This window comes from Oncorhynchus masou, chromosome 12, assembly GCF_036934945.1.
Source record: "Oncorhynchus masou masou isolate Uvic2021 chromosome 12, UVic_Omas_1.1, whole genome shotgun sequence".
Taxonomy (NCBI): Eukaryota; Metazoa; Chordata; class Actinopteri; order Salmoniformes; family Salmonidae; genus Oncorhynchus; species Oncorhynchus masou.
The window spans coordinates 87657606-87671136 of NC_088223.1; the positions used below are offsets into that span (position 1 = coordinate 87657606).

The 13531-nt window shown below is 43.3% G+C and overlaps 1 protein-coding gene across 1 annotated transcript in view; it reads right to left on the reverse strand.

Annotated features, from left to right (window-relative positions):
* Positions 1 to 8293: 8293 nt before the first annotated feature.
* LOC135549416 (actin-binding LIM protein 3-like) overlaps positions 8294 to 13531 on the reverse strand; it is an 80746-nt gene continuing 75508 nt past the window's right edge. Inside the window, exons 16-19 of the mRNA XM_064979386.1 lie at positions 13384 to 13444; positions 13269 to 13276; positions 9294 to 9374; positions 8294 to 9146 (exon numbers count right to left, since the gene is read on the reverse strand). Of these exons, the coding sequence (XP_064835458.1) occupies positions 9033 to 9146; positions 9294 to 9374; positions 13269 to 13276; positions 13384 to 13444 (264 nt within the window). The 3' untranslated portion in view covers positions 8294 to 9032. The remainder of the gene's footprint in view (positions 9147 to 9293; positions 9375 to 13268; positions 13277 to 13383; positions 13445 to 13531) is intronic.

The following is a 13531-nucleotide window of genomic DNA, read 5'->3' on the forward strand; positions in this document are numbered from 1 at the left end:
GTCACCTCTTCAAAACCCAACAGGAAATAACTAGGAGTCACCTCCTCAAAACCCAACAGGAAATAACTAGGAGTCACCTCCTCAAAACCCAACAGGAAATAACTAGGAGTCACCTCCTCAAAACCCAACAGGAAATAACTAGAGTCACCTCCTCAAAACCCAACAGGAAATAACTAGGAGTCACCTCCTCAAAACCCAACAGGAAATAACTAGGAGTCACCTCTTCAAAACCCAACAGGAGTCACCTCTTCAAAACCCAACAAGAGATAACTCGGAGTCACCTCTTCAAAACCCAACAGGAAATAACTAGGAGTCACCTCTTCAAAACCCAACAGGAGATAACTCGGAGTCACCTCTTCAAAACCCAACAAGAGATAACTCGGAGTCACCTCTTCAAAACCCAACAGGAAATAACTAGGAGTCACCTCTTCAAAACCCAACAGGAAATAACTCGGAGTCACCTCTTCAAAACCCAACAGGAGATAACTCGGAGTCACCTCTTCAAAAACCCAACAGGAAATAACTAGGAGTCACTCTTCAAAATCCAACAGGAGATAACTAGGAGTCACCTCTTAAAAACCCAACAGGAAATAACTAGGAGTCACCTCTTCAAAATCCAACAGGAGATAACTAGGAGTCACCTCTTCAAAACCCAACAGGAAATAACTAGGAGTCACCTCTTCAAAACCCAACAGGAGATAACTAGAGTCACCTCCTCCAAACCCAACAGGAGATAACTAGGAGTCACCTCTTCAAAACCCAACAGGAGATAACTCGAGTCACCTCATCAAACCCAACAGGAGATAACTAGAGTCACCTCCTCCAAACCCAACAGGAGGTAACTAGGAGTCACCTCCTCCAAACCCAACAGGAGATAACTAGAGTCACCTCCTCCAAACCCAACAGGAGATAACTAGGAGTCACCTCTTCAAAACCCAACAGGAGATAACTAGGAGTCACCTCTTCAAAACCCAACAGGAAATAACTAGGAGTCACCTCTTCAAACCCAACAGGAAATAACTAGGAGTCACCTCCTCAAACCCAACAGGAGATAACTAGGAGTCACCTCCTCAAAACCCAACAGGAGATAACTAGGAGTCACCTCCTCAAAACCCAACAGGAGATAAACTAGGAGTCACCTCCTCCAAACCCAACAGGAGGTAACTAGGAGTCACCTCCTCCAAACCCAACAGGAGGTAACTAGGAGTCACCTCCTCCAAACCCAACAGGAGATAACTAGAGTCACCTCTTCAAAACCCAACAAGAGATAACTCGAGTCACCTCTTCAAAACCCAACAGGAGAAAACTAGGAGTCACCTCTTCAAAACCCAACAAGAGATAACTCGAGTCACCTCTTCAAAACCCAACAAGAGATAACTCGGAGTCACCTCTTCAAAACCCAACAGGAAATAACTAGGAGTCACCTCCTCAAAACCCAACAGGAAATAACTAGGAGTCACCTCTTCAAAAACCCAACAGGAGATAACTCGGAGTCACCTCTTCAAAAACCCAACAGGAGATAACTAGGAGTCACCTCCTCCAAACCCAACAGGAGGTAACTAGGAGTCACCTCCTCCAAACCCAACAGGAGATAACTAGGAGTCACCTCCTCCAAAACCCAACAGGAGATAACTAGGAGTCACCTCTTCAAAAACCCAACAGGAGATAACTAGGAGTCACCTCTTCAAAACCCAACAGGAGATAACTAGGAGTCACCTCCTCCAAACCCAACAGGAGAAAACTAGGAGTCACCTCCTCCAAACCCAACAGGAATAACTAGGAGTCACCTCCTCCAAAACCCAACAGGAGATAACTAGGAGTCACGTCTTCAAAACCCAACAGGAGTCACCTCCTCAAAACCCAACAGGAGATAACTAGGAGTCACCTCTCTTCAAAACCCAACAGGAGTCACCTCTTCAAAACCCAACAGGAAATAACTAGGAGTCACCTCCTCCAAACCCAACAGGAGATAACTAGGAGTCACCTCTTCAAACCCAACAGGAGATAACTCGGAGTCACCTCTTCAAAACCCAACAGGAGATAACTAGGAGTCACCTCCTCCAAACCCAACAGGAGGTAACTAGGAGTCACCTCCTCCAAACCCAACAGGAGATAACTAGGAGTCACCTCCTCCAAACCCAACAGGAAATAACTAGAGTCACCTCCTCCAAAACCCAACAGGAGATAACTAGGAGTCACCTCCTCCAAACCCAACAGGAGATAACTAGGAGTCACCTCCTCCAAAACCCAACAGGAGATAACTAGGAGTCACCTCTTCAAAACCCAACAGGAGATAACTAGGAGTCACCTCTTCAAAACCCAACAGGAGATAACTAGGAGTCACCTCCTCCAAACCCAACAGGAGATAACTAGGAGTCACCTCTTCAAAACCCAACAGGAGATAACTCGGAGTCACCTCTTCAAAAACCCAACAGGAGATAACTAGGAGTCACCTCCTCCAAACCCAACAGGAGGTAACTAGGAGTCACCTCCTCCAAACCCAACAGGAGATAACTAGGAGTCACCTCCTCCAAACCCAACAGGAGATAACTAGGAGTCACCTCTTCAAACCCAACAGAGATAACTAGGAGTCACCTCTTCAAAACCCAACAGGAAATAACTAGGAGTCACCTCTTCAAACCCAACAGGAAATAACTAGGAGTCACCTCCTCAAAACCCAACAGGAGTCACCTCTTCAAAACCCAACAGGAGTCACCTCTTCAAAACCCAACAGGAGATAACTAGGAGTCACCTCCTCAAAACCCAACAGGAGATAACTAGAGTCACCTCCTCCTAAACCCAACAGGAGGTAACTAGGAGTCACCTCCTCCAAACCCAACAGGAGGTAACTAGGAGTCACCTCCTCCAAACCCAACAGGAGATAACTAGGAGTCACCTCTTCAAAAACCCAACAAGAGATAACCGGAGTCACCTCTTCAAAACCCAACAGGAGAAAACTAGGAGTCACCTCTTCAAAACCCAACAAGAGATAACTCGGAGTCACCTCTTCAAAACCCAACAAGAGATAACTCGGAGTCACCTCTTCAAAACCCAACAGGAAATAACTAGGAGTCACCTCCTCAAAAACCCAACAGGAAATAACTAGGAGTCACCTCTTCAAAAACCCAACAGGAGATAACTCGGAGTCACCTCTTCAAAACCCAACAGGAGATAACTAGGAGTCACCTCCTCCAAACCCAACAGGAGGTAACTAGGAGTCACCTCCTCCAAACCCAACAGGAGATAACTAGGAGTCACTCCTCCAAACCCAACAGGAGATAACTAGGAGTCACCTCTTCAAAACCCAACAGGAGATAACTAGGAGTCACCTCTTCAAACCCAACAGGAGATAACTAGAGTCACCTCCTCCAAACCCAACAGGAGATAACTAGGAGTCACCTCCTCCAAACCCAACAGGAAATAACTAGAGTCACCTCCTCCAAACCCAACAGGAGATAACTAGGAGTCACGTCTTCAAAACCCAACAGGAGTCACCTCCTCAAAACCCAACAGGAGATAACTAGGAGTCACCTCTTCAAAACCCAACAGGAGTCACCTCTTCAAAACCCAACAGGAAATAACTAGGAGTCACCTCCTCCAAACCCAACAGGAGATAACTAGAGTCACCTCTTCAAAACCCAACAGGAGATAACTCGGAGTCACCTCTTCAAAACCCAACAGGAGATAACTAGGAGTCACCTCCTCCAAACCCAACAGGAGGTATCTAGGAGTCACCTCCTCCAAACCCAACAGGAGATAACTAGGAGTCACCTCCTCCAAACCCAACAGGAAATAACTAGGAGTCACCTCCTCCAAACCCAACAGGAGATAACTAGAGTCACCTCCTCCAAACCCAACAGGAGATAACTAGGAGTCACCTCCTCCAAACCCAACAGGAGATAACTAGAGTCACCTCTTCAAAAACCCAACAGGAGATAACTAGAGTCACCTCTTCAAAACCCAACAGGAGATAACTAGGAGTCACCTCCTCCAAACCCAACAGGAGATAACTAGGAGTCACCTCTTCAAAACCCAACAGGAGATAACTCGGAGTCACCTCTTCAAAACCCAACAGGAGATAACTAGGAGTCACCTCCTCCAAACCCAACAGGAGGTAACTAGGAGTCACCTCCTCCAAACCCAACAGGAGATAACTAGGAGTCACCTCCTCCAAACCCAACAGGAGATAACTAGGAGTCACCTCTTCAAAACCCAACAGGAGATAACTAGGAGTCACCTCTTCAAAACCCAACAGGAAATAACTAGGAGTCACCTCTTCAAAACCCAACAGGAAATAACTAGGAGTCACCTCCTCAAAACCCAACAGGAGTCACCTCTTCAAAACCCAACAGGAGTCACCTCTTCAAAACCCAACAGGAGATAACTAGGAGTCACCTCCTCAAAACCCAACAGGAGATAACTAGGAGTCACCTCCTCCAAACCCAACAGGAGATAACTAGGAGTCACCTCCTCCAAACCCAACAGGAGATAACTAGGAGTCACCTCCTCCAAACCCAACAGGAGATAACTAGGAGTCACCTCTTCAAAACCCAACAAGAGATAACTCGGAGTCACCTCTTCAAAACCCAACAGGAGAAAACTAGGAGTCACCTCTTCAAAACCCAACAAGAGATAACTCGGAGTCACCTCCAAAAACCCAACAAGAGATAACTAGGAGTCACCTCTTCAAAACCCAACAGGAAATAACTAGGAGTCACCTCCTCAAAACCCAACAGGAATAACTAGGAGTCACCTCTTCAAAACCCAACAGGAGATAACTAGGAGTCACCTCTTCAAAACCCAACAGGAGATAACTAGAGTCACCTCCTCCAAACCCAACAGGAGATAACTAGGAGTCACCTCTTCAAACCCAACAGGAGATAACTAGGAGTCACCTCTTCAAAACCCAACAGGAAATAACTAGGAGTCACCTCCTCCAAACCCAACAGGAGATAACTAGGAGTCACCTCCTCCAAACCCAACAGGAGATAACTAGGAGTCACCTCCTCCAAACCCAACAGGAGATAACTAGGAGTCACCTCCTCCAAACCCAACAGGAGATAACTAGGAGTCACCTCCTCCAAACCCAACAGGAGATAACTAGGAGTCACCTCCTCCAAACCCAACAGGAGATAACTAGAGTCACCTCTTCAAACCCAACAGGAGATAACTAGAGTCACCTCTTCAAAACCCAACAGGAGATAACTAGGAGTCACCTCCTCCAAACCCAACAGGAGATAACTAGGAGTCACCTCCTCCAAACCCAACAGGAGATAACTAGGAGTCACCTCTCTCCAAACCCAACAGGAGATAACTAGGAGTCACCTCTTCAAAACCCAACAGGAGTCACCTCCTCCAAACCCAACAGGAGATAACTAGGAGTCACCTCTTCAAAACCCAACAGGAGTCACCTCTTCAAAACCCAACAGGAAATAACTAGGAGTCACCTCCTCCAAACCCAACAGGAGATAACTAGAGTCACCTCCTCCAAACCCAACAGGAGATAACTAGGAGTCACCTCTTCAAAACCCAACAGGAGATAACTAGGAGTCACCTCCTCCAAACCCAACAGGAGATAACTAGGAGTCACTCCTCCAAACCCAACAGGAGATAACAGGAGTCACCTCCTCCAAACCCAACAGGAGATAACTAGGAGTCACCTCTTCCAAACCCAACAGGAGATAACTAGGAGTCACCTCCTCCAAACCCAACAGGAGATAACTAGGAGTCACCTCCTCCAAACCCAACAGGAGATAACTAGGAGTCACCTCCTCCAAACCCAACAGGAGATAACTAGGAGTCACCTCCTCCAAACCCAACAGGAGATAACTAGGAGTCACCTCCTCCAAACCCAACAGGAGATAACTAGGAGTCACCTCCTCCAAACCCAACAGGAGATAACTAGGAGTCACCTCTTCCAAACCCAACAGGAGATAACTAGGAGTCACCTCTTCAAAACCCAACAGGAGTCACCTCCTCCAAACCCAACAGGAGATAACTAGAGTCACCTCCTCAAACCCAACAGGAGATAACTAGGAGTCACCTCCTCCAAACCCAACAGGAGTCAGTCCTCTTCAAAACCCAACAGGAGATAACTAGGAGTCACCTCCTCCAAACCCAACAGGAGAAAACTAGGAGTCACCTCTTCAAAACCCAACAGGAGTCACCTCCTCCAAACCCAACAAGAGAAACTAGGAGTCACCTCCTCCAAACCCAACAGGAGATAACTAGGAGTCACCTCCTTCAAACCCAACAGGAAATAACAGGAGTCACCTCCTCCAAACCCAACAGGAGATAACTAGGAGTCACCTCCTTCAAACCCAACAGGAGTCACCTCCTCCAAACCCAACAGGAGATAACAGGAGTCACCTCCTCCAAACCCAACAGGATGTTTTGTTCTACTGTATGCACACTATAGTGTATTCTTTAGCAACCAGTAATCATTTAACCCCCTAAGTTGATTTAGATCGCACTGTATGAAACAAAAACAATAACAAATTATATCAGGACCCTGGTTGTCATTTGGACTGGTATCCACATAGACCAATCAGGACAATTCCATTAAATCAATTCCACTTCAACATCCACAAAATTCCTTCCGTCTCACCTCGATTCCTTCGATTCCTTCCTTCTCACCTCGATTCATTCCCTCCTCACCTTGGTATTGTTCAAGGAAGAGTTCATTCAATCCCTTTCAGTTGTAATCTAATTCAGATCCATTCCTCTATTTCATCTCTAATCCAGACTTCTGGTCTCTGATCCCTTCAATCCACTTTCCTCCACAGGCAGATTACATCTCATTAATGTATATCTCTATTCATTATCTCTGTCTCCATGTGTTGAGTTAGAATCAGGTCAGGTCTCCCCATAAAGAGTCCCTCACGTCAGCTTTTATCCTAACTACAATCCCAGCTCTGAATACAATTCAAGATCCAATCACAACATGATACTCCATTACTGTAAATGAAACCCTTTGGTTCAATTGAAATTGATAAGATTAAATAATCCAAAACTCCAATACATACATTACATTGTTTGGATCCTTCCGTCAATTTAGTAAAACAATCAACTGTTAGTATGTAGGCAAGAGCCTGGTATTATATTCTCTGGAAACGTGCATTCAGTCTGTTTGAAGGGGGCTGAACTTCCTGATTTGGCCCCATTTTTTGGCTTGCTCATTAAGAAGGCCATGACTGAAGCCAAACGGGGGTTCAAGTGGGTGTGTTTGTGTGTGTAGCAAAGATTGTCTATTATATTGACAAGATAGTCGATTGACCGCTCTAACAATGGAAATACATGTCCTCAAAGACAGAAAGCAGGTGGGAGTAGGCGAGATCAGGTGGGACCATTCTAGCCAATGAGAGGGCAGATACGTGTGCGAACAAGAGGCCATAGTGATAGATGGACTCATCTTTGTATTTGTGCCATTATAGTGTCTGTGACAGCCTAAAAGGCGCTGCCCATGCTATCTTCATTTTAAAGTAGTACATTTTCTTCTTCTTTTAAAATTTGGAGCTATTAATATTTTAAATGATTATTTCCATGTACATTGTGTAATTTACTGATGGTCCTTAACTAGCCCCATAGGGATTTCAAATGTCAAACCACATTGAAATAAACCCAACTCAAGGAAAACTGTTAGGGTACCCTTCATTCTGTTAGGGTACCCTTCATTCTGTTTGGGTACCCTTCCTTCTGTTAGGGTACCCTTCCTTCTGTTAGGGTACCCTTCATTCTGTTAGGGTACCCTTCATTCTGTTAGGGGGTACCCTTCATTCTGTTAGGGTACCCTTCATTCTGTTAGGGTACCCTTCATTCTGTTAGGGTACCCTTCATTCTGTTAGGGTACCCTTCCTTCTGTTAGGGTACCCTTCATTCTGTTAGGGTACCCTTCATTCTGTTACGGTACCCTTCCTTCTGTTAGGGTACCCTTCATTCTGTTAGGGTACCCTTCATTCTGTTAGGGTACCCTTCATTCTGTTAGGGTACCCTTCCTTCTGTTAGGGTACCCTTCATTCTGTTAGGGTACCCTTCATTCTGTTAGGGTACCCTTCATTCCGTGACATAACATTTTTTCTATTATTTCGCAAATCTCTGATTTTGGAAGAGACTGACTTTATGACCAAAACTATCCTATTTACACTTTGTAGTCAATTTTAACACTTGAATAAATGATTTTGACTCATATCGATGCCACATTGGCTGTTTTCAAAAAGAGAAGTTTCTTTTTAGGGACAGTCGTTCTTTAAGCATGTTGCTATCTAAAACAAAACAACACAAGCAAACAAACTAATTTGTTCTTAATATAGTTGTATTACTTTGGTTTTTCAGGAAACACACAATGATCCACACATTTTCTTAAACTGTACTACCGCAATACATCGATCTAGCCTTTCACTCCGTGGTGGACCCTTGCTCTATTAAGAAATACAACATTTTAGTCTCAATGTAAAAAATAAATAAATAAAAGTCTGAATGAAACAATATATTTAGAGTAAAGAAAGCAAGGACAGAGTTTATCTGGTAGAACGTTCTGTTTGGACAGTTTGCTGGTGTTCTCTTTCCTGCTTGATCATAAGATAATGTCTCAGAGCTCTCCAAACCTGCGACCTGAAAAGGGTTCAAATCTGCTATAACCTCATAACATGACAGCCATGAACTATAGTTAAACTCCCCCTAATAAAGCAAACACATAATACTGAAAGCACAGGCAGAAGGACTAGTTCTCCCACAAACAGACATGGCTCAGGGGGAGGAGCCTGTTACTCCTCTTTCTCCAGAGATATATTATTGATGTATAGACTGGCTGGATTTCTCTGGCCCGGAGGATGTCCTGGAACAACAGAACTTTATCATTACAACTCATTCTATTTCTATGGCTAGAACCCAAGCTGGTTTTAGTTCTGGTTCTGCTGTGACCTGATGGATCGAGGACTACCCAGGCTGGTTATTATGGCTCTCAGTGAGGACTCAGGCCCCTCTAACGTTAAGCCCAGCAGGCTGCTATACTGAGCTTCTACAGTCTGATCCTTTCAGAACAGCCTGACTTGTTTCTTGAGCTCGTTTCTCTTCCACAGTGCCAGCCGGTCAAAATCAGACATAGTCATCCTAAACACCCGGTAGAAGTCCTCAGGAGACAGGTGGCGCTGGCAAAGAGAGATTACACACAGGTTAGTGTTGTTGCAGACATTGTCATCACCAACTCAGAAATGGAAATACAATTGACTTACGATATAGCATGTGCAGTGAGAGGTGTTCATTACTTGCATGTTAACAAACTGAGAGAAACTCACCTCTAGCCTGGCTCTGTCCACGTCATTGGGGGGCTGGTTCTGCCTCCTTATGGTGACCACCAACACGTCATATGGGTAGATCTGAGGGAGGAATGGTTTTGAGGAAAACATGAAATGATTTTAGATTTTCACACCATACATAAACTATGCAATGCTGGCCATCCTATTGTCAACGAATCACAGATGTTTGCCTGGGTCATACATTCACCTGTACTTCCTCTGACAACAAGCACACTTCCTGGTTCTTACCTGAGGTTAAAACTAAAGGTAAGATAGGATGGACACTAGCTGACTGGTCAGTCGGGACAACGTTCTCCATATCTCTCTCGGAATGGCTTTGAACCTCCTTCCCTGTCCAGACCTAGTTTCCAGGCGAGTGGACCTGGGGTGAACCTGTCTCCTGAGAGGAGCAGAGGAGACTCTTATCTCTGTGACACCATGGACCAGGTCAATTCCTGTAGTAGGAAGTGTCCCGCCAGCCCAGACTTCCTCATAGAGACATAGGGAGAATGTAGCCTAGCGGTGAGAGTGTTGGGCCAGGAACCGAAAGGATTCTGTTTTGAATAAATGAGCTGTAAAGGTGAAAAATCTAATGTGTTCTTGAGAAAGGCACTTTGTCATAATTTACTCCAGGGGTGCCGTACTATTGCGGCTGACCCTGTAAAACAACACAATTCACTGCAACAATTTGGTATACGTTTCCTCAATATCCTATTCTAGTGTTCTCTACTAGTGTTCTCATCAAGTGGTCTCTTCTAGTGTTTCCTACGAGTGTTCTCTACTAGTGTTCTCTACCAGTGTCCTCTTCTCGTGTTCTCTTCAAGTGGTCTCTACTAGTGTTCTCTACTAGTGTTTCCTACTAGTGTTCTCTACTAGTGTTCTCTGCTAGTGTTCTCATCAAGTGGTCTCCACTAGTGGTCTCTTCTAGTGTTCTCTACTCGTGTTCTCTACTAGTGTTCTCTACTAGTTTCTCATCAAGTGGTCTCCACTAGTGGTCTCTTCTAGTGTTCTGTACGAGTGTTCTCTACTAGTGTTCTGTGTTTCTCTACTAGTGTTCTCTACTAGTGTTTCTACTAGTGTTCTCATCAAGTGGTCTCTACTAGTGGTCTCTTCTAGTGTTCTCTTCTAGTAGTGTTCTCTACTAGTGTTCTCATCAAGTGGTCTCTACTAGTGGTCTCTTCTAGTGTTCTATACGAGTGTTCTCTACTAGTGTTCTCTTCCAGTGTTCTCTACTAGTGTTTCCTACGAGTGTTTTCTACTAGTGTTCTCTCCTAGCGTTCTCTTCTAGTGTTCTCTCCTAGTGTTCTCTTCTAGCGTTCTCTACTAGTGTTTATCGTGTTCTCTAGTGTTCTCTACTAGTGTTTATCTTCTAGTGTTCTTAACTAGTGTTCTCTACTAGTTTTCTCTACCAGTTTTCTCTTCTAGATTTCTATTCTATTGTTTTCTACTAGTTTTCTCATCTAGTGTTCTCTTCTAGTGTTCTATTCTAGTGTTCTCTACTAGTGTTACCTACTAGTGTTCTCTACAAGTGTTCTCTTAGCGTTCTCTTCTAGTGTTCTCTCCTAGTGTCCTCTTCTTCAGTGTTCTCTACTAGTGTTCTCTACTAGTGTTTAACTTCTAGTGTTCTCTGCTAGTGTTCTCTTCTAGTGTCCTTTAGTAGTGTTCTCTACTAGTGTTCTCTTCTAGTGGTCTCTATTAGTGTTCTCTACCAGTGTTCTCTTCTAGTGTTCTCAACTAGTGTTCTTTAGTAGTGTTCTATAGTAGTGTTCTCATCTAATGTTCTCTTCTAGTGTTCTCTAGTAGTGTTCTCTACTAGTGTTCTCTACCAGTGTCCTCTTCTCGTGGTCTCTTCTAGTGTTCTCTTCTAGTGTTCTTTAGTAGTGACATCTAAGAAGAGAACATTAGATGAGAACACTACTATAGAACACTACTAAATAACACTAGTAGAGAACACTAGTAGAGAACACTAGAAGAGGACACTGGTAGAGAACACGAGTAGAGGACATGAGTAGAGAACGCTAGAAGAGAACGCTAGACGAGAACACTAGGAGAGAACACTAGAAGAGAACACTAGGAGAGAATTAGAGAACACTAGTAGAAACACTAGTAGAGAACACTAGTAGAGAACACTAGAAGAGAACACTAGAAGAGTACATTAGATGAGAACACTAGTAGAGAACACTACTAGAGAACACTAGAAGAGAACATTAGTGTTCTCTACTGGTGTTCTCTACTAGCGTTCTCTACTAGCGCTCTCTCCTAGGGTTTTCTTCTAGCGTTCTCTACTAGCGTTCTCTTCTAGCATACTCTTCTAGCGTTCTATTCTAGCGTTCTATTCTAGCGTTCTATTCTAGTGTTCTCTACTTGTGTTCTTTTCTAGTGTTCTCTACTACTGGTCTCTACTACTTGTCTCTACTACTGGTCTCTTCCAGTGTCCTCTTCTAGTGTTATCTATTAGTGTTCTCTTCTAGTGTTCTCTACTAGTGTTCTCTACTAGTGTTCTCTCCTAGCGTTCTCTTCTAGGGTTTTCTTCTAGTGTTCTCTACTAGTATTCTCTACTTGTGGTCTCTTCTACTAGTCTCTACTGCTGGTTTTTTCTAGTGTTCTCTACCAGTGTCCTCTTCTCGTGTCTTCTTCTAGTGTTTCTAGTGTTCTCTATTAGCATTCTCTACTGTGTTCTATACTAGTGTTCTCTTCCAGTGTTTCTCTACTACTGGTTCTCTACTAGTTTTCTCTACTAGTGGTCTCTTCTAGTGTTCTCAACTAGTGTTCTCTTCTAGTGTTCTCTAGTAGTGTTCTCTAGTAGCATTTCTACTGGCGTTATCTCCTAACATTCTCTCCTAGTGTTCTCTACTCGTTTTCTCTATTCGTGTTCTCTTCTCTACTAGTGTTCTGTTCTCTACTAGTTTTCTAGTGTTCTCTACTAGTGTTTCTACTAGTTTCTCTATTAGTTTTTTTATCTTCTTGTGTTCTCTTCTATTGTTCTCTACTAGTTTTCTAATCTAGTGTTCTCTACTAGTGTTCTCTACTAGTGGTCTTCTAGTATTCTCTACTAGTGTTCTCTACGTGTTCTCTACTAGTGTTTTTACTAGTGTTCTCTACTAGTGTCTGTTCTCTTCTAATCTAGTGTTCTCTACTAGTGTTCTCTTTTAGTGTTCTCTTCTAGTGTTCTCTTGTGTTCTCTACTAGTGGTCTCTACTAGTGGTCTCTACTAGTGGTCTCTACTAGTGGTCTCTACTAGTGGTCTCTTCTAGTGTTCTCTTCTAGTGTTCTCTACTAGTGTTCTCTTCTAGTGTTCTCTATTAGTGTTTTCTAGTTGCATTCTCTACTGTTCTCTCCTAACATTCTCTCCTAGCGTTTTCTCATTTTCTCTAGTGTTCTCTACTCGTGGTCTCTTTTTCTAGTGTTCTCAACTCATGTTCTCTTCTAGTGTTCTCTACTAGTGTTCTTTAGTTTTCTAATCTAGTATTCTCTACTAGTGTTCTAATCTAGTGTTCTAATCTAGTGTTCTCTACTAGTGTTCTCTACTAGTTTTCTATTCTGGTGTTCTCTACTAGTGTTCTCTACTAGTGTTTCTAATCTAGTGTTCTCTACTAGTGTTCTAATCTAGTGTTCTCTACTAGTGTTCTCTACTAGTTTTCTCTTCTAGTGTTCTCTACTAGTGTTCTCTACTAGTGTTCTCTACTAGTGTTCTAATCTAGTGTTCTAGTGTTCTCTACTAGTTTTCTCTTCTGGTGTTCTCTTCTAGTGTTCTCTACTAGTGTTCTAATCTAGTGTTCTCTACTAGTGTTCTCTACTAGTTTTCTATTCTGGTGTTCTCTATTAGTGTTCTCTTCTAGTGTTCTCTTCTAGTGTTCACTACTAGTGTTCACTACTTGTGTTTTCTACTAGTGTTCACTACTAGTGTTCTCTACAGCCAGCTTACATTTGGTTCAGTGATAGTCAGTTTGTTCATTAATTTGCATAACATCTTACTTTGTATTCTGTAGAAAAAGAGAAAAAAAGAGCTGATCAACACATTTATTCATATTCTCATTGGTTATGTAATTTGTAAGTGAAATTATTGAAAGGTAAAGCCACGATTGCTAACCTCGGATTCCCCAGTTAACTGCACTGCTGCTGTCGTACTGGAAATAATCTGCACTCTGGGGCTGAAAGAGACAGACGACAAGAATAATTCTTTTAGAGATACAAAAAAGTTATTGGTCTTTACTCTTGCTATAGGCTGGTTTGGGTCC